The sequence below is a fragment of the Caenorhabditis briggsae genome (genome assembly GCF_000004555.2).
Source record: "Caenorhabditis briggsae complete genome, chrX, whole genome shotgun sequence".
NCBI lineage: Eukaryota > Metazoa > Nematoda > Chromadorea > Rhabditida > Rhabditidae > Caenorhabditis > Caenorhabditis briggsae.
Window position 1 is genome coordinate 18,121,514 of NC_013491.2, and position 25,112 is coordinate 18,146,625.

Below are 25,112 nucleotides of genomic sequence, written 5' to 3' on the forward strand. Positions count from 1 at the left end.
GGTAGTGGTTGTTGGTGTATATGTGTGTGTGTGTATCACTGTTATTGTCGTCATAGATGATCCCGAAACGCGATAATACATATCCAGCCATTTTCCCCGCGGCTCAGTTTCCTACTCTTCACCTCTCCCCAGTTATCTCTCCCTCTCATCTTCCGTTATTTCCAATTATTACTTCGCTCATAATTACCCTTTTTCCTCTCGCTCTCTCCACTTTTAATTGCTCAATTGTGCTCATTTTTGCAGCCTCGAAAAACTGGGAGCCGCATTTCATGAAGCTGAAACCAGGAACGAGCAAGTGAGCAAGAAGACGAGGTCCAGAAAGACATGCGGTGTAACATAAAACGATTATTCACTTTGGCTATCGGCGTTTTTGCGGCTACACTGGTCATCATCTCGTTCTCGAAAGACAACTACGAGCGTGAGTTTTATATAAGGAACGGAGCTATTGATTTTTTTTTCTTTTTTGGTACGGTGTGCCACGTCTGTGTGTGTGTGTTAAGAAAAAACAAAAAGAAAACAATGAAGGAGAATTGTAAACGGTGTGAAAATTGATAAGATTTGTGTACACAATATAAGGAGCCTCTATGAAAATCTTCTCGGCTCAGCACCACTTCGAAACTGCGACACTTGGAAACCGTGGTGATACAGAGGAACGTATAAATTTCAGAATACAAGAACAATTTCAGAGTTTTGAGATATGCACTTTCTGATAGAACCCATTCTGGAACCCAAAAAAATTTTAAAAAAAACACATTTTTGAAAAAAATTAACAATTTTGATTTTCATGAATTTCAGAATGTGTTCTAGCAGAAAACATATTTGAAAATCTTTAAATTGTTTTTGTAGTCTGACACTCATTCATCCGCCTATATTACCACTGTTTCGAAATGACTGGTTTCGAAGTCTCGAAGTGACGCGAAGCTTGATTTTTGGACATTTTGACCATGTTCAGGAGTCAGGAGCTCGCCTATCAAGTTTCCGATCAATTATAGCTAGAAAACTAGGTATTTTCAAAAAAGTTCTGTAAACGCAAAGTTTTCCATCTAGGTCTGTTTTACACCCTTAAAAGTATTCAAAGTGATCGGAAACTGGACAGATGAGCTCTAGACTCCTGAAAGTAGTTTGAAAATCAACTGAAAAAACTGCATTTTCATAACCTTGGAAGATTAATGTACCTTCCTAAAAGATTGTTTTTTTCAGGAGAATGGAAACAAGGACCACAATCCAACGAAGCTCGACACGTACCTGTAGGCCATGTTCTTCCCGATGCACCAATCCCATCATCACCATCCTTCCCAACCGGACAAAACAGTCTTCCTCACCAGCCACTACCACCAAGCCTTGGCGAGAAAGACCTTAGCAATCCATTTAACTTTTTATACCCATCAAACAAAGTCACACTCCGAAAATTGTTTGAACTAACGAAAGACATCGATTTCGATCTGTTGAAGAGAAACGAGTGTAAAACGAATACGACACTCTCAAAGTATTGGGAAAACTCTCAGCAGTGAGTGTTTTTGAAATAGATTTTTTAAGTGACTTTTGGAATCTCAGGAGATACGTGCCAGAGGATGACAACTGGGAGCGGTTCTACTCACACATTGGAAGTTGTTCGGTGTACTCTGATGACCAACTGATTGACAACCTGCTCCATGACCTTAACACAAGTCCCATAAAACATGTGCACATTATGGATGGCGGCACTCAAGTCAAATTTGTGTTCACCTTCAAAAATGACAAACAGGCGGTGTTTAAACCGATGAGGTGAGTTTAGGAGTTCTTTGGTTGGCGATAATACACCGGAAACAGGCATGTGTGTTTTTTTTCTCATTCTTTATTTTCAGGTTTGGACGCGATTATGAATCGGATCCCAATCATTTCTACTTCAGTGATTTTGAAAGACATCATGCAGAAATCGCAACGTTCCATCTAGACAGGTTTGTTTTGGAAATTGACTAGGGAAAAAACAGGGATTTGTTTGGATTTGTTTTTCGCTGGGAAGATTGATAACTGAAAATCGGAATTTTTGTTTTTCTGATACGGTAGAACCTGTAATAGAAGGGACCCTCTAACATCTGACTTTGAGTTAATTTACCTCAGTTCCTGTTAAAGATAGTAGAAATTTGTTAACTAATAAATTGTTTGTCATCATATCACAAACATTTTATCAGTGGACACAATTTTGATATCTTTTATACATACCGAGATAATTGATGTGAGCTTTAACTTCACAGAACGTTGGCATTTTTATTACATAATTTACGGTATTCTTTTCAGTTGAGGAAGAAAGGGACGGGAAAAAATGCTCAATTTTTAAGATAGAGAACTCTTTTTTTACAAATTTAAATGTCTGAGAACTGATCAAAGGTGTAAAAGACAATATTGCTTCATAAGTTATAGAAACTCGTATTTTTCAGTGGATTTTTGGCAATTTCAAATCTGCAGCTTGGCTGTCAAGTTCGCGATTACTCTGAAAAATTTGGAGAATGCAAAATAGACATAGTTTAAAAAATTTGAAATAAAATAATTTCTTGATAATTCCTAATTTTTATCTCTCTGCTAATTTCTGAATGACACCTGTTTTTTTACGTTATCAGTAAAAACGATCAAAAAAGGATATATTTTAAAAATCGACAAATACCTTAAATAAGGGTTTTTCAAATTCTATCAATGTCAAGTTTCCAATCTAAGTCTGTTTTACACCCTCCTAAATTTTCAAAATTAGCGGAAACTTGGCAGCTGACCTCCAGGCTCTTGAAAATGGTCAAAACGGTCGAAAATCTATTAGAAAATACTGTAATTTTCTAATAAATCTCCAATTTTCAGAGTTCTTGGATTCCGACGAGCCATCCCAACTGTCGGACGAGTCCTCAACATGACTACAGAACTCTTCGAGAAGGCTGAAAAGAAATTGAAGAAGACTTTCTTCTTCTCTCCAGGTACCCGACATTTTTTCTTCCAATTTTTCATCTGATTCTTCTTTTTCAGCCAAAAACTTTTGCTTCGTGTCTCGCTGTGATTATTACTGTGACACAACGCATGCAATCTGTGGTCTTCCGGATATGAAAGAAGGAAGTGTTCAAGTTTTCCTTCCCGATGAGTCTGCAGTTCCACGAAAGCACAATAGGAGTCCTTATAGACGGTAATCTCTTTTGAAATGAGAATTGTCAGCGAAAAATCGGATTTCAGAACATACTCCAAAAAGAATCAAGTCGCCGAGTGGCAATCAAGTATAAGCTATTGTACGGATAAGGTCAAAACCAAGAAACAGTATGCACATGGGCGGCGGCTACTAGATTTAGTAGATATTCATATTCTGGATTATTTGATAGGTAGATATTTCAGAATCCAAAATTTTTAAAATTAAATTATTAATTCCAGGAAACCAAGATAGACACCACTTTGAATCATTCAACGTGTTCACGGATCTCCCATCCTATGCTATCCACTTGGATCATGGAAGAGCTTTCGGTAGATCGGATATTGACGACGACGATATTATTCTTCCTTTACGTCAATGTTGTATCATCCGACCATCCACTTTCAAGACCCTTCTCGACTTCTACGGTTCGCCAAAGTCGTTGACGAAAGCGCTGCACGAGTCTTTATCCAAAGACCCGGCTCATCCGATTCTTGCCTACAAACATTATCCGGCCATGGAAAGGCGATTAAGCAAAGGTGAGTATAGAATGGGAACGAAGGGGACGTTCTGGAGAATTTACACTAATTTGAAAATTTTTCAGTAATGGCCTACATATTGGAGTGCATAGAGTCCCGAGGAGTTTCCGAAGTATTAGTACCCGAATACAACAATCCGGATGTCTCAGATGTTGATCAAAATGATGAAGATCAGAGCGAAGAGCATCAGGACAAGAAAGACGAAAAGAAAACAGTTTAGTCAATTAATTGTTTAGATAGAATTCAATTTATCAAGGTCATGTAGTAGCCATTTTGCAATAATTTTTTTTGTTTTTTTATTCGCAATCCGGGTCCCAAGCTTCTTTCACTTTCTGGTATTAGTTGTATTTTCTCATAATTTTTTTTCGTAGTTTTTTTCTGTCCCAATACTATTATCATCTGCCCCATTTCCATCCCATCTCCCATCGCTCCATGGTTTCTCTCTGGTCAAACATTCATTTATGAGGGTCATATTATGTTAGGTTGAATCATTCGGTGTTCCATCATCCCATCCATCCCACACGAACGAAGTGATTATTTTTCTTTTTTTTTTGTGTAGATTTTATTGTTGATTATTATTGTGATTTTTCTCCCCGTTTTCTCCCCGAAACTTTCTCAACTGCTCTATATCACAAACTTCTCGCCTCCTATCAAAAGGATACAAAATTTACTGGGTACTTTCGAGCATATATGCTCTGTTTCTTCTCAAATCGGTTGTTTTCATTCTTCTTCCTCTTTTAAATTTCAGGACGAATCATAAATGTTGTGATTGAATTTCTTTTTTTGGAAAAGAAAACAAGACAAAAATAGATTCTTCACAATTTCATATAAATCAAATGTCGTTGAGATGGAAAGTCAGATTTCGGTTCTACCGACCTTTCGAGTGTGATATAGCGCCTTTTTTTAGATTTCAATCTTTGGCGGAAAAAATGGGCGGAGATAAACAGAAAACAAACTACGTCATAGGCCGACAACATGGTCCAACACCCACTTTTCGAAAGCTCGAGGGGTCTCCATTTTGTTCGAAATCTATTCAACTGCTGCAAAAATTTCAGAAAAATGTAGCTGAAAGTTTCAGGCTGAAACTATTGGCTGGTAGATTTTAGAGCTAGGTTTTGTAGTGCCCAACTTGGGAACTACCAAACACAGAGTTTCACTAGAGTAGACCACTGGTGAGAAATTTTATGACAACTCAAGTGTCTTAGAAGTGAAATATCGGGAAGTATGTTCAAGTCAAAAATACTTCAAATGAAAAAAAATATGAAATGGGACAGGTAAAATACGTTTTCAAAAGACCTTCAACACTGGGTCATTCTTAAGCATTTTTATGGACTGTAAAATGATAATTTTAACGTACTATATCTTGTAACTTTGTTCTAATAGAACAGTTTTTAGAGTTTCTTAAGCCTATAATACAACTGCAAACGTTTTCAGAGCCAAAATTTTAAGAGTTGGGTCTCGACATTGAATATTTTCCAAAAAAAATCTTTGGAAAACTCGAAGCCTTCTGACCTTTCTGTTATAGAAACCCCCCTGTTTTTAGAGATAGTTCATTCAAAAGACCTGCCAAAAACAGGAAAATGGGCTAAAGTCCGTGAGCTTCCGCAAACAACAGTGTGTAGACCCATGACAATAATTCACAACAAGATGGTGTCAGCAGTTCTGAGTTAGACAAACGTAAATGACAATATAACATTTGTCCCTGAAAATTCCTGACTTTGATATTTTAAGTAGAGTAATTTGTGACGATTGTTGAAATTTCTGCATTAACCCAATTGTATTCGTTTCGAGAAAAATGAGGATTAAGGCCAAAAGTTAAAGTATATTGGCCTATCGAATAAAAGCTGAATGATTTCAGTCCATTCTTCCGTCAAATTATGCCAGTCAGAAAAGAGTACAAAAATTTTAAAATAGTTTGGAAAGTTTTAGCGATGTTGACCTTCAACATAATGTCCTTGTCTGAAAAAGAGTTTTTGAGGGTCAGGACTTGCAGATTTATCTATCCGTGTTATTTCTGGTATATGCCTTGTGCTCAAAATGCATCTGACATTTCCTATGAGATACTATTTTTGTAACTCCAAAATTTGCAGTTGAATAGAATCCAATAATCGGGTTTCCTTTTTACGAGTTTTTTTTGCAAAGTAACATTGTATTTCGGTCTTACTATTAGATTCTTGATTCCCACAAAAAGTTTCTTATGAGGTAATGACCAAAGTCTAATTCCCATACTTGTAACGGGCCGGGCCGGGCCGGGCTTTTTCCCGATATTCGGAGACCCGCCCCGGCGGGCCTGTCATTCCACAAGTTTTGAAAATTTCAAAAAACACATAAGGGGGGACCCTTATGTGATTTTTTTCCATCAAAAATTTTTTTCGAGTTTCTTTTTTGATATTTTTTGATCAAACAGACAAACAATCCAAAAAGCACAAAAAAAGTATAGAAAATTGCATTGAGAGCTCAAAATACGGTTCAAAATGACAAAATTTTTGTTACCAGGCCTTCCGGGCCGGGCCCGGAATTTTACAAGTATGCTAATTCCTGGAATTCATTATTTCATTTTGTGAAACACCAAGTTTCTCGAGAAACAATTCCACAGAATAATTGAACAAATGACGAATCTTTTTCCGTTTTTTTCAGGACCACTGAAGATGATGACAGCAGAGCAAAATCTCGGTTTGAGCAAAAAATGACTCTGTTGTCCTAGAGCGCGTAATTATGAATCATGAAATACGACAATATCCCAAATAAGAGATTATACTTTATGTAAGTTTTCCCAGGATTTAAAGAATGGGGAAAAAACGTTCTTAAGTATTTGAACGGCTTTTCGCCGGATGGTGGATTACGAGTATGGGGTCAGTATTTTTTCTAATGTTTTGAAGAGAAAAAAACAGATCAGCAGAGACTTTGGAAACAGAATTCATCCATCTCTGAGTCCGCTATCCATATATCTTATGGTCAGTTTTTCGTTCTCGTTTTCTGCTTTTTTTTCTTCCTTTTCTAGTCTTCTCGTTAGACACCGCGTTCCTCATTTTCAATTCTACTAGTATCCCACACCCCATTTTCTCCCCCTTCTTTATTTTTTTCTGGATGATTTCATTGAAAAGCGCATGATATTCTAAACATTCAAGATCATCGAAGCGGAGCATCGTGCGTCGAAAAATTATTTTTCCGATGCTATCGCACTCTTTCTTTTCATTTTTTCTTCTTCGTCATTCTATCGTTTGTTCCAAATGGAATATATTCTGATGTGCTTGTGGTTTTCTTCATATTTTGAGTCTCCTCATTCCTACTGTAACTCATGAGCAACTAAAATTTACCATCTTGCAACGCGTAGTACAGAACAACCACCACATAAAACTAGATTCAACAAAAAATCAAACAATATTCCTTTCCAGTTTTCTAGAAGAAAATAACTAGTAATGTGTTTGTGTGTGTTGGTGGTGCTCTTTTTCCTTTTTCTTCGCCATAACAAATGAATGGAACGGGAACGGAGGAAAAGAAGAAATTAAGAGATGAGAAATAATGTATCATAAGAAACTGAGAAATAATTGAATTAACGAACAGTGAAGGAAATTTTTGGAATAGTGGAGGCCAGTCCAGTCGGTATGGCAAAATTATTTATTTTATGTATTTATTGTATGACTTTTTTTGATATATGTTCGTCAATTTTAACCAATTTTTTGTGACGGGAAAGTGGAATTTCGAATCGAAAATTGCTGAAAATCGGATTCTAAGCTGCATAAATAAACACAAAGAATCGGATTTGGAAAGTATGGAAATTTTTCGAAAAACATGACGATATTTTCTAGAGGTTGGGAAACTTGAAAAAATATGCAAAGCTTAGATATCTGGAAATGTAAAAGTGGTTTACAGAATCAGTGCTGCAAGTAAAACTGAAAGTTATTTTTCAGTAACATTTCCAAGTTTTTTCTGATTACTTCTTTTCTGACATTTCACTTTCCGAAATAGATTTTTGTAAAAATATTTTCCCATCCATGTTTAACCCTATTTACTATAAACACCATTTGAATGCGGTCCTTTTTTTTGAGCCCATATATTTAATTTCCTGAAAAAGATGTCCACCCATGGTCAACCGAGAAAATGTTCTTCACAATATTACTAATATTTTATCTGTTGACCATTTTCAGATATACTTCACAGGAACAAAGGTTAATTTGGTTCAAAGTCGAAGGTAATGGGTCGTCTTATCAGAGTTTTTACGGCAATCGGAAAATTGCAAGTGCTAGTCTCTATTTTTATGCTCATAAATAACAACAGTTCAACCAAACAACCCAATTTCCCATTTTTTAGTAAGTTCCAATCTCGAACAATTCCTAGAACTACATGTCTATACTTTGATTATTTGTTCTATTTTCTATTTTTTCAAAGTCTAGACTATTTTGAGTTAACCATAAATCTGCCTATTCATTTTTAAGTCGATTCTAGTAATTCATATTGAGAGTGGGGGAAGAAACATTCCTTAGACTTAAAACTCAGATTTTTTGCGTTTTATGTCACATCTCATTAATTTCCCATCACTCCCATTCATTTTTGCAATTGAAAACTTCATATGTAGTATTTCGTATGGCATTCAAAAAAGAAAAGTACAAATCTCATTGGGATTCTGAATATTTTTTGTAACATTCTGTTACTCACTATCCAGCAAGAAGGGCACCCAAAGATCTCTATCCTTCCTATCTTACTTCATTTCTTATTTCTCTCTCTTTTTAAAGCTCAAACTTGTTTGCTATTCAATTCAATTGAACTCCACGCCGAAAAAAAAACGCTAGAATTTTAATTAATGGGAAAATATGAAGGCGTGTCTGTGTGGTGTGTGGAATAAATTCTAAGCACCATTGCTTTCATTTCTTCCCATTTATTTTTTCACACTTATAAAAGAAGAAGGAAGCTGAAAAAAGGTTCCTAAAAACGTTCAACTTACTGTATTTCCTATTAATTTCCGCTCCTAAATGAGTTCATTCAAATGGTTACTAAGAATTGAAAGTTTTCATTCAAACCTCATTTTTATCCTGGGACTCTGTGACGAGAGTATTCTACTTGCAGCTTTTCTCTGGCGAGCAAATTTTTCATTAGAGCACAAGAAATAGTTTCTGTTCACTCTTAATAAAAAGCGAACTCATCTAGATGTTTCTTTCTTGTTTTTCCATTCTTCTCTTGATATATATTGACCGGCACAGCTAAAAACCACACAACTATACGAAAATGAATTTGACTGAATTCCCATTCGAATTATCACCTGTTCGAAGCCCCTGGAAGGCATTTGAGAATTGTTCACTTTTCTCTTTTATGTGTTTTTTTTTCAAGCTATAACTGTACAACTATACATTTTGCGTTCAGACTGATATCATCTGTAATCTTCTGGGAATAACTATCAAAATTTTCATTTCTATCTCTCTTCTTTCCCAAAAATTTTTTCTGGTAGACTGGAAGAATAATAAAGAGAGAAACTAGTACGATTTTCTTTTCCATTTAATTATCTCTTATGAATTGAAAACATCTGAGACTCGATGCGTTTAGAGTGTAAATAAATTTATGGCATTTTAGGATTTGGGTATATTATATTTTCTTGGAGGTCTGGAGCCAGCCTGGTCATCTGTTTGTCCGGATTTGAAGCTGAATAGAATTATAGCATTCTACGTACTAGTGTTCTGTGTTCTAATCAATTTGAATTAGGCTTCTGTAGCAATTTTGTCATTTTTTGTAATTTTGAATATACTTTTTCGAGATTTCAATGAATTATACTTGCGACTGACTGGGCTGTGCCGAACTGGGCTTCTTAGAGTTTTTTCGGACCACGTTTCCTATAATTTTTTGGAGTAATTTTGCAAAACATTATTATTTTTGTTTTGAAATTTCAGAAAAATTTCAAATTTCAATATCCCGGGCCGGACGTTACTTTTCAAGTATTCTATAAATAAAATAGATATGTTCTAGCTAAATAAATTCCTACCATTCTTGAAATATTCTCAAAGCCAGTTATGACTGTTTTCGTTTTTACTTTGAAAATTAAAAGAGCATAAACGTACTTCCTTCTCCTCGTGGGGATAAGAAAAATATATGGTGGGTGGAACACAAAACTAGATGAAGGAAAAAAACATATAATCACGACACTCAAAACCCAAAATCCTGGCTTATGTTGTCGTTTTTTTTCAAACGCGAAAAAATGAATTTCTTAAAAACTGTAACCAAAAAAGGGGTTTAGAGGTCCTAAAAACTTATTATAACATCATTACAACATCTGTGCGTATTATAAACTTCGGACCTCCGAATTTCTTGACATCTATGTTCTTTTTTGGCACCTTAAATCTAGAAAAAAATCCAAAAAGCCTATCAATTTTTTGGGCATCGATAAAACTGAGTTTAAACTTATTCTCACTACCAACATCTGGTATAATAATAATTATTATTATTGTTATTGTTATTTTCATTATTATTATTATTTGCTCCTTGGCTCTGAAATTTCCACCACAGACAGACACGCTCGTTTTTCTCTTTATTTCTTGTGTTATTGCGTTTTTGCTGAAAAATTGAGCCAGACTCCGAAATGGAAAGTCACTCCAGTGGCAGTGTTAGCAGATTGTTTTGATTCTAGGACCCATTGTTTTGAGAAAAAGATTGTGAGATTCTTCCCAGGCTAGATTTCCAGAATTTGTCATTCATCCACTATTCATTTAATGGATTTCCTTAGTATTGAATATCGGGGGATAGTTGGAAACAGAGATCTTGAATATTTTGAAAGTTTCAGACTCTGATTTTTTTGTTTTAATCTGGAAATTCAAAAAGGCAGGTGTTTGTTTAGGATAATTGGGTTCTTTTCAAAAGTGATATCATTTTTGTTCAATTTTTCATGAGAAAAAGTTTGCAAACGAGGAACATGAATTGTCCCCAAAATTTACATTTTCCCATCGATGAATACCAATTATCCAGTAGACGTCTGGTCACTTTCAGAAGACGAGATGTTTTCTAATTTTCTTTTTTTCTCGTTTCCTTTTGTTTTATGTCGGTTTAGCCTAGAATTAAAGGTTCTATGAGCAAAAAAAAAGACCTACATGCCTCTTTAGAATCTCTATTTTGGTTTTAAGAGAATAGGGGTACTTGATGACAAATTTCTACATTGCCCTTTTCTGTGTTTGTCATTTATATTGAGACATAAAGAGAATTCTATTAACGTTTTCTGAGATCAGAGTTTAGTATGTGGTCTATAAATTTAATTAGCCAGTTATAGAATTTTTTATGGAAATCGGATTCGAATATTTACAATTGTAGACAATTTTGCTATAATTTTATGAAAATGTGTTAAGATTATTGGAACATCAAAGGAGGATTGCAACCAAAACTTCTTTGCCTCAAAATTTGTAGAAAAGATGTAGATTCTCATAGATCCAAAGAAAATATTTAATAAATTAGAAACAAAAAGTGACTCAAAATTTTCAGTTATAAAAAATAAAAATCTACGAAAATTGATATGCTAAGGTTTTTGAAACAATTTTTCGAGTTTTTGTTTTTTTTTTAATTTTTCTTGGTTGCTATGTAAATCCACATTTTTTTTTCTTGGTTGCTATGTAAATCCACATTTTTCTACACATTTTATGTAATAAAAATTCCTGTGACCTTGAAGTACTAATACGTCACTTTAAAAAATTCTTCCAAACCCTTTATGAACTCCATAAACCACATTTCTAAAAGTTCCATTTCGGGCGGAACCGTCGAAATTTCTAATTAAAGTCATTTCCATTATGATGAGACACGAGCAAATGCTGATCCTTGCGACTTTACGAAAGTACGTATCCGTTTTAATTTTCATATTTTTCTTCCAAAGCGAACCAAGAAGCTAATACGATGGGAAAATTTTCAACATTTCGTTTCGTGTTTGTTTCCTATCAGAAAAACATATCAGAAAAATTTTTCATAAACATTCAAGTAGTGCTATTTTTGATCTCTAAATATTTTTTCTGCTCACATTAACAAGAATTGTGTTTTTGATGAAAACTTTCAATATTCAATATTTCTTACTAGGAAACATATCCAGATCATAAGCTCTGGCATATTCCTTATCCTTGACATGACACTGATACTTTTTCCCCATAAGGAAATTAGGTTTTGCCTTTCACTTCTCCCATGACGTGGGTAGCAATAAAATTTGATTTCGGGGCTTTTTCGGCCCAAAAATTTGTTCGAAAAAATGATGAGACGTCTTGTCAAAAAATTTTTTCGAAACATTTTTAGGATAGAGAACTTTGACTTCATCTATTTTTCAAGATAATTTATGACTTATTCATTCGAGTTTTTTAGTTTTCTCAATGTTTAAAAAAAACTTGTAGTCTAACCTAAGAAGTGGGTGACCCATTTATTTTGTTTAGTGATGTGATATTTTGAGTTTAACATTTGAAATATCAGAAGGCACCTGCCTGGAACAGGAATCGTTTTAAAAAAAGCCCTATTGACTCTTATTTAATATTCCTGTATTAATGGAATAATAGAAAGTTCACGACTTATGAATACGTGAATTTAAACAAGGCATCATGAAAAATCCAAAAAAGTTTCTTGAATTTTATCAGTTGTTTTTTATCTGATCCCTTCGAAGATTATTTTTTGTATGTTTCCGATTGTTTTTCGAATTCTCCGTTAAAAAATATGTCGTAAGGTTTCAAATTCACAAAACAACTTCCCAGCGTAGGTGTTTGGATTCTTTTGCTTTTCATTCTGTTTTTAATCATTATAATCTAATTCTTATCATAAAAATATTACAACTAGATTTTCCTAAAATATTCATCTCTCAAAATGATTTCATTCTTTTTTATCTCATTGAAATAAGTTTCTACATTTTTTCTCTCATTTTCCTTTTTATTTGACCCATCATTGTTTCCTACTATGTTGTTTTCAGGGTGATGAAGATACCCGATGTGTTGGAAAACCTTGAAATAACAGAGCAAAACTTTCTGATAGTACTATGTGCTACCGTGGTCATTGTTGTGTTATTTGTGTCGTTTCTGTTGATCAAAGGCAAAAATAAATTGAATTGGTGAGAGAATTAAAAAAAGAAAACTGAAAATAATTATTCTTTATTGAAGGTACGATCAGAATGTGCTTGATATGGGACAAGTCCCGACACATCGCAGATGCACCACAATTTATAGAACAAATACAGATGACACCACCACTGAACAGTAATAATTAGGTTCGAAATTTGCAAAATCATAATTTTTGGAAATTCCAGAAGACCTGAAGGTTTACAGTCTACAACAAATATTCCAAAGGGTGATCTTTCCAATTTATTTATGATTCCAAAAGCCAAAAAAGGAGCCAGGAGCATGTTCTCCAATCTGCATCAAAATCAATTTGACAGAGGACTTTATCAGTTTCCCGTGAGTTCAAATTTACATTTTGAATATACAGTACAGTTTGATTTCGATCATTTTGAGTAGTCTGGAGCTCCGTTGTCGAGTTTCCGAAAATTTGTACATTCTGGGAATTGTAAAAACGACCTGTATATTCAAATTTTGCATTCACAGAATTTCCTGGAAATTCTTAGTTTTTCAGTTATTTGCCTATTTTGAAATCGACTGAAAAATACGTTTTTTATATCCTACAGTATATGTTTGCGCCTTATGATTCATTAAAAAACTGCCTTTATTATTTTTAGACGGGTGACGAATCAGCATGTAGTTCAGTGACCATGGCCGCAGTTGGCTCAATTCAGTTGAGTGTCAGTCATGATGTTAACTTGAATTTATTGACCGTGACAATCGTCAAAGCAGTGGATCTGCCGACGAAAAGAGAAGACGATCTGCCGAATCCATTTATGAAAGTTTCATTGGAGGTGAGCAGAATTTAACAAGGGAACCCCAACAGCCTGTGAACCTAAATTTTGATGGAAACCTTAGGTTAAGAAAAGTCTGAAAAAGTTCACAGTTTCAGTAAAAAAGGAGCGATTTTCAAAAACAATTTTTCAATTTTTATTACTTTTCAGTATATGAAACTTGTTGTGTTATATTTCGAATTTTATGAAATTCACATTTCAGACATTTTCTCAGAAAAACTTTTTTTTTCGATCCGGAAATTTCCACCAAAATCTTGCCCTTGTGAAGCTTCAAATTTGACTTTTTTTTCAGATTCCTGATTCTAAAAAACCAAATGTTGATCACCAGACAAAGGTGTACAATGGAACGGTATCACCACAAATAAACGAAGATTTCTATTTTTCTGTGAGTCTTTTCATTTATTTTTGAAGGGTTGAACTATGTTTTGATTCTCTATTTTGCTTTAGGTTACCGCCCAACAAGTCAGTACATGTCGATTAGAAGTGATGGTCTACGACTATGATCAGTTTAGGTAATCTTTGAGATTTTTAGTTCCTTGTTATCACTACATATTTTTCAGTGTCGACGAATGTGTTGGCTACTGCTGGTTAACACTCGGCAGAATAAATGAGCACTTCGAGCACGACGTCCCTACTCAATTCTGGGCGGAAGTGCTTCCTTATGAAGATGGCGAAAATGTGAGGAGGGGAAATAATAAAATGAGTAAATGAAATACTATGTTTATTGCAGAAGGGATACGGACAAGTCCTTTTTGCACTGTCCTATCTCTCACATGCCCAACGGCTCACAATGAACATTTTCAAAGTTAGAAACGTGCGGTTTAGAAATGGAGGAAGTGAGTTGCAGAGGAAACTGGAGCGCAACATGATTTGGTTTCTTTTCAGATGTGGCCCTTCGTGTCACTCTTTTGGACGGCGAAGAGAAACCACTGAAAAAGAAGAAAACTAGCCAAAAGAAAGCGGCTAGATCTGTGCAATTCAATGAATGTCTGACATTTTCAATCCCAAAACACACTCTATGTGAAGTGTTTCTTACTGTAGAGGTAAGCAGAGAAGAATAAATCATTTTCTAACATGGGAACCGTAAACTCGGATTTTGACAAAACTTCAGGATAGGTTAGAATTGCCTATCTAAACATCTCCGAAATTCTTAGAATCGCATTTTTACAGCCAAAATGACAATTTTCAGAGATAATTTTTTTAACTTATAGGACATTTCATAAAATGAAAGTTGTTGTGTTACATATGGAATTAATTGAATTTTCATGGATCAGACTTGGGATGTTTGGAATGGCCTTTTGGCAATTTTTTGGAATTTAGAAAATGCAGAAATTTTAGAAATTTCCGATTTTCAAAATGTCGGAATTTAGGAATCCCCAAATAATCAGATTTTGAAAAATTCGAAATTTTGAAAAACTTTGGGATTTTTAAAAATTCAAGTTTGAATGGATAATCTTTATTTCCGCATCATAAAAACGCAAAAAAGTGAATATTGATAAAAAATTTAAGAAAAAAATCAAAAATAAATTTGTTCGAAATTAGCAAGAAAATTTTTCGCGTGCGCCTTTGACATACCATAATCCAAAAATCTCTGATCCGAAAAAAAAATCTTCAAGAATATTTTAGTAATAATATTCGAAATCATCGAAATTCTAAATTCCGTTCCGAACTTCCCTGGTTTCAGGCATGTTTTCGAAGAATACATTTTTTAAATTTTCAATTTTGTTCCGTGGGAGATTTATCCAAAAACTTAAAAAAGTGGATAAAATGTATGTGAAATCTAAAAAATCTAGTTTACTACAACGAATTCAATGTTCTAAAACGTCCCAGAAGTTGAGATTTTTGGTATTGAAACTGATATAACTCGGCTGAAACTGGCCGGTAGATTCTAAAATTTTACGGGGTATGTTATTCTTAACCGTGATCTTCAAGATCTGAGTTTACAAGCTTTTCAAGTTCTATTGTAAAGTCTCAGGATTTGAGTCCCTCATTCCCTCAAAAATAAATTTGGTTCTCATTTCAGCTCATCACCGAAACGGGCACATTCGGAATCGCATCACGCACTCTGTCCCGGATGCAATTACCGCTGCACAAGTTTGTTTCATTCTTTTCCTATTTTTTTGCTCTCTTCCTTCAAACTATCCTTGTCAATGTTTGGTCACCTGTTTGAGCTTTTCAGGTGTAAAGACTTGTGGAGAGCAATTATCCGTGAAGAGAAATCGCAGGCGCGGTGGTATCCGTTTGAACAGCCATGAAGAATCGTTTTTTGGGAATTGTGAGGCGTGGAAACTTATCTGATGGATCAGTTCTGTATCAAAGTTTTTATTTAATGCTTGTGTATTTGTGAATGAAATGAAATTTCAACTGGATAAATACTTTGAATTATTTCAAAAAAAGTTATTTATTTGAATAAAATTATTTTACAAAACCAAAGATTGCAGAAAACATAATCTCGAAGAGAAACCCTACATCATAGATCACTGCAAAGTGCTTCATAAATAAAAAATAAGTAGAAAAAAAGAAGAGGATCACAAAGTAACACAAATTAACTTAATCGGAGAGCTAGAGCTATGACAAATCTTTTTCTTCTCATCCCGAACAGTTTTGTGAAACCAATTATATCCTCTTCTCAGCAAAACACAGATTTTCGCAAGCTTTCCATTATTCAGTGCTCCTCGTTAACTCGTCTCCTCTAGTTTCCGATTCGGAAACAAGTAATCTAATACCCTCTTCCACGTTCTCTGTCATGTGCTGATCTTCGGAATTTTAGAAGAAATGGAATCCTTCGAAAAGTTTTAGAACTGATCTTTGACTCCAGGTGTGCTGATGTCGCACGGTCGTAGTTCAAAAAATTGGTTGGAAATTCAAAAAATTGGTTTAGAGAGGGATAAAGACTTTTCGGGGATAGAGGATAGCAGAAAAAAGGTGTGAAGGGCAAACATTGAAGCAAAATTGTTTGATACTTTTTCAGCAGTCTGTGCAAACAATTGTTCAATTAGATTCACACTCATTTAGTCCCAATGGCGGCATCCCGAATGGTCGTTCTTCTTTTTCTCATTTTCACAGTAACCCATGCAACGGACTGTGTTGATTTGCTGTCGACATGCGAGAGTCTTCAATCGATCTGCATTGGAAGCATCCTGCAACACCATTTTGATCTTATCAGTGATCTAACGTCCCAGTTGAATGAGTAAGAAGTTCAGATAGTTTTCATATTCAGAGATTCAAATCAAAATCCCATTATAGGAAATTTGCGTATAATTTCAGCTCAACTATTCCTGCTCTGGAAAGCTCTTTACCACAGGTCCAGTCTGATTTACCTCTCGTCTTGGGAAGTAATGATGATGGATCGTCCACGGCGTCCGCTGTCGAGGGATCTGGAACAACAGCTTCTATTTTTGACGATGAAGCGTTGAAGGTAATAATTGGATTTGTATTTCGAAAGATGTTTGGTATGGGAGCAAATTCACAAAATTTTTTGGCAGATTCAGATTTTGTGAAATGTACATTAATGGGCAATATAATTTTTTTTGAAACCTATTTTTCAGTAAATTTCCGGGAAAAAAAATTTCAGGAGTCTAAAGTTCGACTGTCAAGTTTCCAATCATTTTGAAAATTTTGGAGTGTTCGAAACAAATTTAGATTGAAAACTTTATATTCACAAATATTTCTGAAAATTCCTAGTTTTTCAGCTATTTGTCGGTTATTGAAAGACACCCTATTCGGTCCGTTTTTTACTGAGAACTGGAAAAAAGCAAATAATTCAAGTCAAAAAAGCGAAAATGGGCTGTAAAGGAGTGCCCTTCAAACATGGCTGAATAGCTGGAAAACTAGGAATTTTTGAAAAATTCTGTCAATGCAATGTTGTCAATCTAGGTCTGTTTAACATTCTCCAAAATATTCAAAATATCGGAAACTTGACAGCCGTGCTGAAAACTTCTGAAAGTAGTCAAAATGGCTAAAAACCAACTTAAAAGACTTTTTTTGTGTATCTCAAAGACAGATCTTTTAATTTTCTGAAGAAATCCCAAACTATCAACTTTTCCAGAATGCTCTTCCTCTTCTCAAAGAGTCTCTTCCCTTGATTCGCGAGTCTCTACCTCTCATCCGCGAATCCCTCCCATTGATCCGCCAGTACTTGGATCCACTAGTTGGTAAAACTGCGTGTCAAAGAAAAGCGACATGTAAAAGTGAGTTTCAAAAAAGTTGCGTTTTTGCACTTAAAATCTCGTTTCCCTCAGGTTGTAAGGATTGCCCAAAACTCCGCGACTCCATAATTGACTTTGTCGAAGCCCTGTGCCCCAACACGTGCAAAGTTTGCACAACTGGATGTAAGCTCTTTCCTAGCAGCTTCTCATTTTACCATCATGAATTTTTCAGCTGACCTTCTCGCCTCGTCAAATGCCCTGAGCGCTTATTTCTCCTAGAAAGTTCTTCTTTTTTTTCTAGTTTTGCTATTTTGTGGGATACTGGGATGACGATGGGAAAAAAGTGTTGAAATAAACTTCTTCTCTGTGTGTATGCATACGTCTTTTCAACAAGAATCTTTTCAGAAACATGCATTTATTATTTTTCCTTATTCGTTTTAACATTCTAATCCGCATGAATTTGACTACACACTATTATAATTATTAGTATAAATTACAGAAGCTCGTCAGAGAAAAATAAGGCTCTCTCTCATTTAACAACGGGATGTTCGAACAAGAATGTGTATAAGGGGGATATGAACTACTTTTTGTCAGGAAGTGTCAATATCTTAGTGGGATGAAAAAGGTATGGTCCTAGATACTAGAACTATGAGAAAAAACAAAAAAAAAAGAGAGAGAGAAGGGTACCAATATGGTAAAAGCAAAGAAATTCTCATCAATATGATGAAAGAAGTTGGCACACGACGTCATCTAGCAATGCCAAGTTTGGAAAACAACGGTTTTGGCGTTTCCGTCCTCATCGGCCCACATGGTCCACAATTTGTTGGCGATGGAAGCGTCCAAAACAATCTTGTTGTCTTTGGCAACCGTTTTGAATGGTGAAAACCCGAGGCTACAAAATTTCTGGATTATTACGTTTAGTGGGGATACTGTATCGGTCAATGAGATATAGAACAACGTATTTTTCAGTTAATTTTGGTGATTGTCAAGAGTCTGGAACTCGGCTGTCAAGATTCCAATCGCTTTGAATATTATGGAAAATGCAAAACAGACCTTGATTGAAAATTTTGCATTTACAGAGTTTCCCGAAAATTTTTCAGCTACTTGCAGATTTCGGAAGATATCTGTTTTTCGACTCCGCGTCACTTCAAAACCACGACACATCGAAACCAATCATTTCGAAATCGATCACATCGAATCCGTGGTAATACAGGCGAATGGATAAATTTCAAACAATAAAGCATATTAAAGTTTTCAAATATATAACATATTTCTGATAGAACACATTCTGAAGTTTTGTAGTAAAGCGGAGCTGTTATTTTTCACGTTTTTACAACAGAAACAAGACAAAAAGGGTGTCTTTCACTATTTGGTAAATATCTGAAACCTTCGAATTTTCAAAAAGCCTTGTGAATGCAAATATTTCAAGCTAGGTCAGTTTTACTTCCTTCAAAGTTTTCAAAATAATTGAAAACTTGAATAACCGAGCTCCCAACTCCTGAAAATGCCAAAAAATTTCGAAAATCAACTGGAAAATACGTTGTTGTATATCTTATTGACCGGTACTGTCGCGTGCGGACGTTTCAGAACACTACGTTTTGAAACCACGACGTTTCGGAACTCGACATTTGAGAACCCGACATTTCATAATCCGACGTTTCAGAACCCGGTGTTTCATGTTCTGAATTGTCGAGTTCTGAAACGATGTGGTTCAGAAACGTCTGGTTCTAAAACTTCCAAGAGCCGGTATTGTATATGTCCACCGTACCTAACAGTTTTATGGATCAAGTCCATCTCGACAGCATTTCCGAGTCCCTTTCTGCGATGATCCTCGAAAACGTACTGGTTGTTGAAGAACCCGGCGGGGTCGATCATCTCGAATGCAACCGGCTTACCGTTGAAGCGGACGCACGACGAAGGTAATCGAAGCAATTTGGCCCTGGAGAATGATGTGAATATTCAAACAGATATCTCTCAAGATACAACGTCATTTGTTGTTCTCCCCGTTTTCTTTTCCCTTCTCTTTCTGTGAGATTCGGGGAATCCCCCGAATTTCTTATGAAACTTGGCTGTGTCATGATAAAAATACACATAATCTTTGAAGATTGGAAAATCTCAACGGATGGTCAGCAAAAACAAATAAACACTTTAAAACAGGCGGATGATGAAACTTTGGGAGGAAGATTGAGGAATTTTAGATTCCTCTGTTTTCCCCACGTCATTGTTTCACCTTTAGCCCTCTCTCCCCCACAATTTTGATCTTTGTTCAAACTTTCTTCCAATACTTACATTGTTTGTTCGAGATCTCCGGCGCCCGCGTGTTTCCAAGTGCCGTTAACGATTTCAGCCTCCTCAGTGGGCTCAATCTGAAACAAATAATATTAATGAAGCTTTTCAGATGCAATTAGGGCTTACCTCGTCGTAGTAGTATCCGTTTGGCACATTTGGCAATGGGGTGGTCATGGCAAGAGCTTTTTGGTTCTCGGTCATGTAGAACAGAGAAAGTCTGAGATCGGTGTTGGTCCAGTCGGTGGAAGAGAGGCGCATGGCGACTCCATACTGGAATGAGGAAGATTTATTACGCGGGAAAAAAAAATTGGTTTTTTTTTTTCGAAACAAAAATCCCACACCGCCACTACCAGGAAGTGAAAATTACCGAGAGAAAAACACCTGAAACGGAAAATTATGGCTCAGGAGACATATGAATGTATGAATTCATAAGAGGGTACAACACCCACCAAGAGTCCCAAGAAAAGATATTTTCAAAAACAACAAAAAAGGGACATCTCGGGTGTTTTTTTTGGACCCGTCTTGTGGATTCACAACAATTCAATTCTATGTATCTTTTTTTGTTTTCCAAAGCGAACCATTTTAATGAGGTGTTCCTCGGCAATCACAAGATGAGGTTGACGCTTGGCGCCGAATACACGTGTTCTGAGCAGATGAAGGTTCCGGAATGAGCGATTAATGAGGATAATGTTGGGACTTACCGGAATTCATTGATGAGGTCGATGAGCTCAAGACGGTTCATGCTGGTTCCGTTGACTTGAGCGAGAGCAAGAGTTGGCCTAGAGAATGTTGAACGTTGACACTAGGGAAAAGACAAGAAAGAAAGACAAAAACAAACCCCGAGTAGACATATTATATTCTGTTTAATGGGAAAAGAATGAGATGCTCGAATTTCCTCTTTTTTATCTTTGAAAGCTGACAAAAGTAATAGAATCCCCTTAAAACTTACTTGATGTACTCGTTGTTCTTGAACATGAAGAACATTTTTGGATGGGAGAGATTCGGGTAGACAAATACGCGAACTGGGCTTTCCGGGAAGCTAAAATTTGGTTTTTTTTTTCAATTAGATAGCATTGTCATTAAGAATTTCAATTTACCTTTCCTCCAGTTGAGTATGAATCGAGAATGGGAAATAGATGGTGTTCACATAGCGCGAGCATTGAGCCTGAGCTCTGCGAAGATTCTCTCGAGTAGTGATTTCGATAAGCGTGGCCTTCATTCTGACTCGTTCAGTAGGGGCTGAAAAACGACGCGATGAGTGAGAGGAATGAATGCTCTTTGAAAAAGAAAGGTCCGTCAGCACAAAAGAAGAGAGAGAAACTTTAGAAGAGCATCTTATCCAAAATGATGAGTTAGAAAAAGGTGGAGAGAGTGAGAAAAAAGGCAGCTGTGTGTCGCCTAGAATAAAGAAGAAGCGAAGATCCATTGAAGGGGGCGTGTCCTTCCTCCACCCCTTAGAATGTGTTGGGGCGGTCGGAGCGCAGAGGCGTTTTTTGAATAAAAAAGTTGTTCTTTCTTCTTTTTTTTTGCAGGAGAGAATGGCGGCAAAAAATATAAAAGAGGAGTTACAGCAGTTTTTCCTTTCTAAAAGCTCTCAGATTTTTCTAGAAGCTCACAGCTGAGAAAAAGAAAAAAGGAAGGAGTCAGAACATACATAACAAAAATGGGTGGACCCCGCCGCGCCGAGGGCCCTCCCCGGCATTTTGCCCTCCGCGTTGGGTTTTGTGCAATCTTTGAAAAACAGGCGAGAGAGAAGAAACGCATGCTCTCTGCGTCTGAGGAAAGGCACAAAAAAAATAGTGCTCGGTTCGATGAGATGGCCGGATAATTTGGATGGTGAGTAGATGAGAAAGAACAGGAGAGAGTGAGAGGTGTAGAGAAATTGGGGGCTTTCCTCCGGATTTTCGTTTCATCTTAGCCGTTCTCTCGCTTTTGCTGCTCCTCATTTTTCCACGACATACCCTATTTTCTCAACGCCACCCCAAACTCTACCGTGATGGGATAAGTGAAAGAGAGAGAGAGGGAGGGAGGGGAGAGAGCAAATGGATCTTTGCAATCGGGTTGGTCGACACAGGAGTGCGAAACAACGTTTCTCTCGTGTTCTGTATTTCTCTCTCAATTTTTGACAAAAGATTGCGTCTTGTCTTTGAAGATGAAAATTCTTCTCTTTCGGCCAAAAGGCTCGGTGAGCTCTAGTCTTTAGACGTAGAAGAAGAAGAAGAAGAACACAGTGAGAAAAAAAGAAGAAGATGGTTGAGAAGCGAAGAAGAAGTAGAAGAGCCCACCAGAGAAAATAGCAAAAAAAGAAGAAACGAATAAAAATGACAAGGCACAGCAAATTTCGGTGAAAAATGTTTTTTTTGCTTTTTCTAAGCAATCCAGGAACTCTTTTTTCTCTCTAGATGTGTTGGAACTATTCACCTTCGAGGGAATAGAGGAATAATAGAAACTGGATAATAGCAACGGACCAAAAATGAAGGAGAAAAATAGATCTTTGAAATGATCATATAGATGGGTTCTAGAACACACCACCACACCACAAATACAAATAAGGTCCACACGCTATTATCCACTCTGGCTCAAAAAACAAACGAAGCATGAACTCTAAAGTATAAATGTGTTTTCAAGAGGCTTCTAGAGATGTGTCTCCAGGTTCTTAGAAAAGAAAAGTTGGAACAAATGGATATGACCAAAGACAGTGATAAATAATTAGGGTTGTTCACTGAGCCAGACGTCATTCGGGATGAGAAATAATAAGAGAGATATGACAATAGAGAGATATGAAAGTACAGAAAGAAATCTGTCTTTTATGAATCATATAAGAATAGTAATAGGAATTCGTCCTTGGTCATTGGCTACTGTAGGTATTTCATAATACCGGTCACCTTTCATCTTGCTTGTCTCTATTGCTAATAACTAATGACGTCACTCGTCCAAGAGAACACATCTTCTTTCTATTGGGATTGTACACCTTGTGGGAATCTTACAATAGCTGTTGGGGTTAATTAAACAGAAATATTTTTTACTCTTATACTAGGAATGCTAAGAATTTATTAGGAATAAAATATTTCGGATCTCTGGGGTATCAGGTTCCGGCTATGAAAATAAAAAGAACTAACAACAACTACCAAAGTTTGGAGCTCGGAAATGCTTTAAAAAAAATACGGAAACACGCTTAAAATCCTCAACTAAACTCTTCAATACGAGTCAGAGCAACATCTCTCACTCAACTTGAATATCTTATTCCAACTGTTTGCCCGAAGTGAGCGGAATTGGGGAGTGTCGTTGTTCGGTTAGCAATAACCTTTAGATTGAGTAAAAAAGTATTAGCCCTAAGCAATTAAATTCAAAAAACTCATTTTGACCAGAGCAACAGTTCGCACCAAACTTGAATATCTATTTCAAATTGTTCACGCGCAATGTGCGGAATAGCGGAGTGTCGTTGTTTGGAAAGTTTGTTAACCTTTAGAAGGGGTGGGAGGTACTTGACACAGGTAACTGAATTAAAACAACTGTTTCTGGAAACGGCTTCTAGAATAACTCACAAGAATGAAAAAAGAATGACTCTTATGTTTTTTGTTTGTTTTTTGGAGGTGTGACAAGAATACAATTCCTAGGTAACAAAGGCTTACACCATACAATGCTTATTAGTCATCAAATCTTAAGATACGAAAAAAAATAGCAACCACGAGGATATGAAAATGCTTCTCGTCTAGTCACAAGACTATCTATTCACTAGGTAATCCTCAGTATGAGAATAGAAATTACAGATGGGAATAAAGTCATGTTTTTTGTCTCCGCATGGAACCAGAAATTCAAAATTTTAAGAGCTAAAGTTTGTTTTTGTTGAAAAAACCGAAAAATCACGAATATGAGCCTTAAAACAATTAAAAAAAGAGAATTAAAACAATCTCATAATTTTGTCTGTACTAATTATGAAGGAATTTTCAAAATATTCAGATTTCTTCACTGAAAATGTCATAGACTAATAAATGTCGAGCCACAAAAAATTTGAAAGTGAAATACACTTTCAAAAAAGTTGAACTCTTGGACTAGAGCCGTCGGAGCACAAAAATGGAGTACCCGGGAAAGGAGATGTGTGCGCCTGGTTTTTAAAGCTTTGTACTTTTAGTGGTTTCAGCTGAAATATGCTTTCTTACTAGCTTGCAGGTATTTTTGAGTTAGTGATATAACGTATTCCTCAAAAATTGAGTTGAGCAGGTTTTTTCGATTTTTCGGTTTTCAAAATCTGTGATTTGTTTTTATTTTTCTCTAAAACCAGAGTTCTCAAGAATTCTTTTTTCTTACAAAAAATTTAATTTTGAATTCAAATCTATTTTCATAGAATAAAAATTTTGAAATTCCCACCACATTCATTCCAATGATTTTTAATAAATAAAGTTCAGCAAAAACAGTTTCCAGCTCTTTCATCAAACATCATATCCGAAGGAAGTGTTTTGCAAGAAACACTTTTTTCCCGTGGAATTCCTTAGAAAAATCTTTTTAATAACTTTCTGTTCACTGATCTCCGAACAATGCTACGGTTTCTGTTTCATGTTTGCAAGAGTGACGTACAAGATCAGAACTCAGCGAGTAAACACCTGGAAAAAAGAAGAAAAAAAAGAAGAAGCAGTTTGAAAACCAAAAGATGTTTCGAAAACTAAAGACTAGTCAATCACGAGGAGGAAAGTGACAGAACGGAGAGTCATAGCTAACCTTTCATTTTTTGGAGAGCTTTCTGGCAAATCCGGGAGCGAGGGGCTGGCAGATTACCAAGAAAAGCTGAAGAAATAGTGTTTTAACAACTCATGATCTACTGAATAGGATGAAGATAACAAAACAAGATTACCAAAGGACGGGAAAGCGTAAAGGAACTAAAAGAAGGCCCCGTCAATCTTCTCCCTTCTTTTGGTGACGTCGGCACTTCTCGAAGGGGTTGAAACGAATTTACTGTATGATTCCTGTGTACCCTTCTCCTTTTATACTTGCTATCTTGATTCCATTTTTTTCACACTTTCAAAGGACGATGGAGCCTTATTTGAAATGCTTCCAGCTCTTCAGCAATGAACAATTCAGACAGCATTCTTTTAGCATTTTGAAAATTGATGCCAAAGAAGGATTACCTGGGAATGTGAACCTTTGTCTAGCAATGAAAA

The 25,112-nt window shown here is 35.9% G+C and overlaps 4 protein-coding genes across 4 annotated transcripts; 3 read left to right on the forward strand and 1 right to left on the reverse strand.

Moving 5' to 3' along the window:
- Window positions 1-324: 324 nt before the first annotated feature.
- On the forward strand, window positions 325-3,898 carry CBG07668 (the record flags this gene model as incomplete). Its single annotated transcript, XM_002645866.1, has 9 exons — window positions 325-418; window positions 1,201-1,507; window positions 1,555-1,764; window positions 1,845-1,937; window positions 2,827-2,939; window positions 2,989-3,142; window positions 3,190-3,332; window positions 3,382-3,678; window positions 3,744-3,898. 9 exons carry the CDS (start codon window positions 325-327, stop codon window positions 3,896-3,898), a joined length of 1,566 nt encoding a protein of 521 aa, XP_002645912.1.
- Window positions 3,899-12,587: 8,689 nt separating this feature from the next.
- Window positions 12,588-16,068, forward strand: Cbr-snt-7 (the record flags this gene model as incomplete). Its single annotated transcript, XM_045240484.1, has 12 exons — window positions 12,588-12,721; window positions 12,771-12,866; window positions 12,917-13,064; window positions 13,343-13,519; window positions 13,812-13,904; window positions 13,967-14,031; window positions 14,080-14,197; window positions 14,250-14,355; window positions 14,405-14,562; window positions 15,543-15,613; window positions 15,691-15,744; window positions 16,044-16,068. 12 exons carry the CDS (start codon window positions 12,588-12,590, stop codon window positions 16,066-16,068), a joined length of 1,245 nt encoding a protein of 414 aa, XP_045093471.1.
- A 471-nt stretch (window positions 16,069-16,539) lies between these two features.
- On the forward strand, window positions 16,540-17,946 carry Cbr-phat-6 (the record flags this gene model as incomplete). Its single annotated transcript, XM_002645864.1, has 5 exons — window positions 16,540-16,709; window positions 16,787-16,937; window positions 17,568-17,709; window positions 17,761-17,850; window positions 17,900-17,946. 5 exons carry the CDS (start codon window positions 16,540-16,542, stop codon window positions 17,944-17,946), a joined length of 600 nt encoding a protein of 199 aa, XP_002645910.1.
- Window positions 17,947-18,417: 471 nt separating this feature from the next.
- CBG07665 lies at window positions 18,418-21,175 on the reverse strand (the record flags this gene model as incomplete). Its single annotated transcript, XM_045240486.1, has 8 exons — window positions 18,418-18,559; window positions 19,436-19,606; window positions 19,957-20,033; window positions 20,083-20,226; window positions 20,535-20,601; window positions 20,658-20,735; window positions 20,906-20,995; window positions 21,054-21,175. The coding sequence occupies 8 exons, from the start codon at window positions 21,173-21,175 to the stop codon at window positions 18,418-18,420; spliced, it is 891 nt and encodes a 296-aa protein (XP_045093472.1).
- Window positions 21,176-25,112: the final 3,937 nt, after the last annotated feature.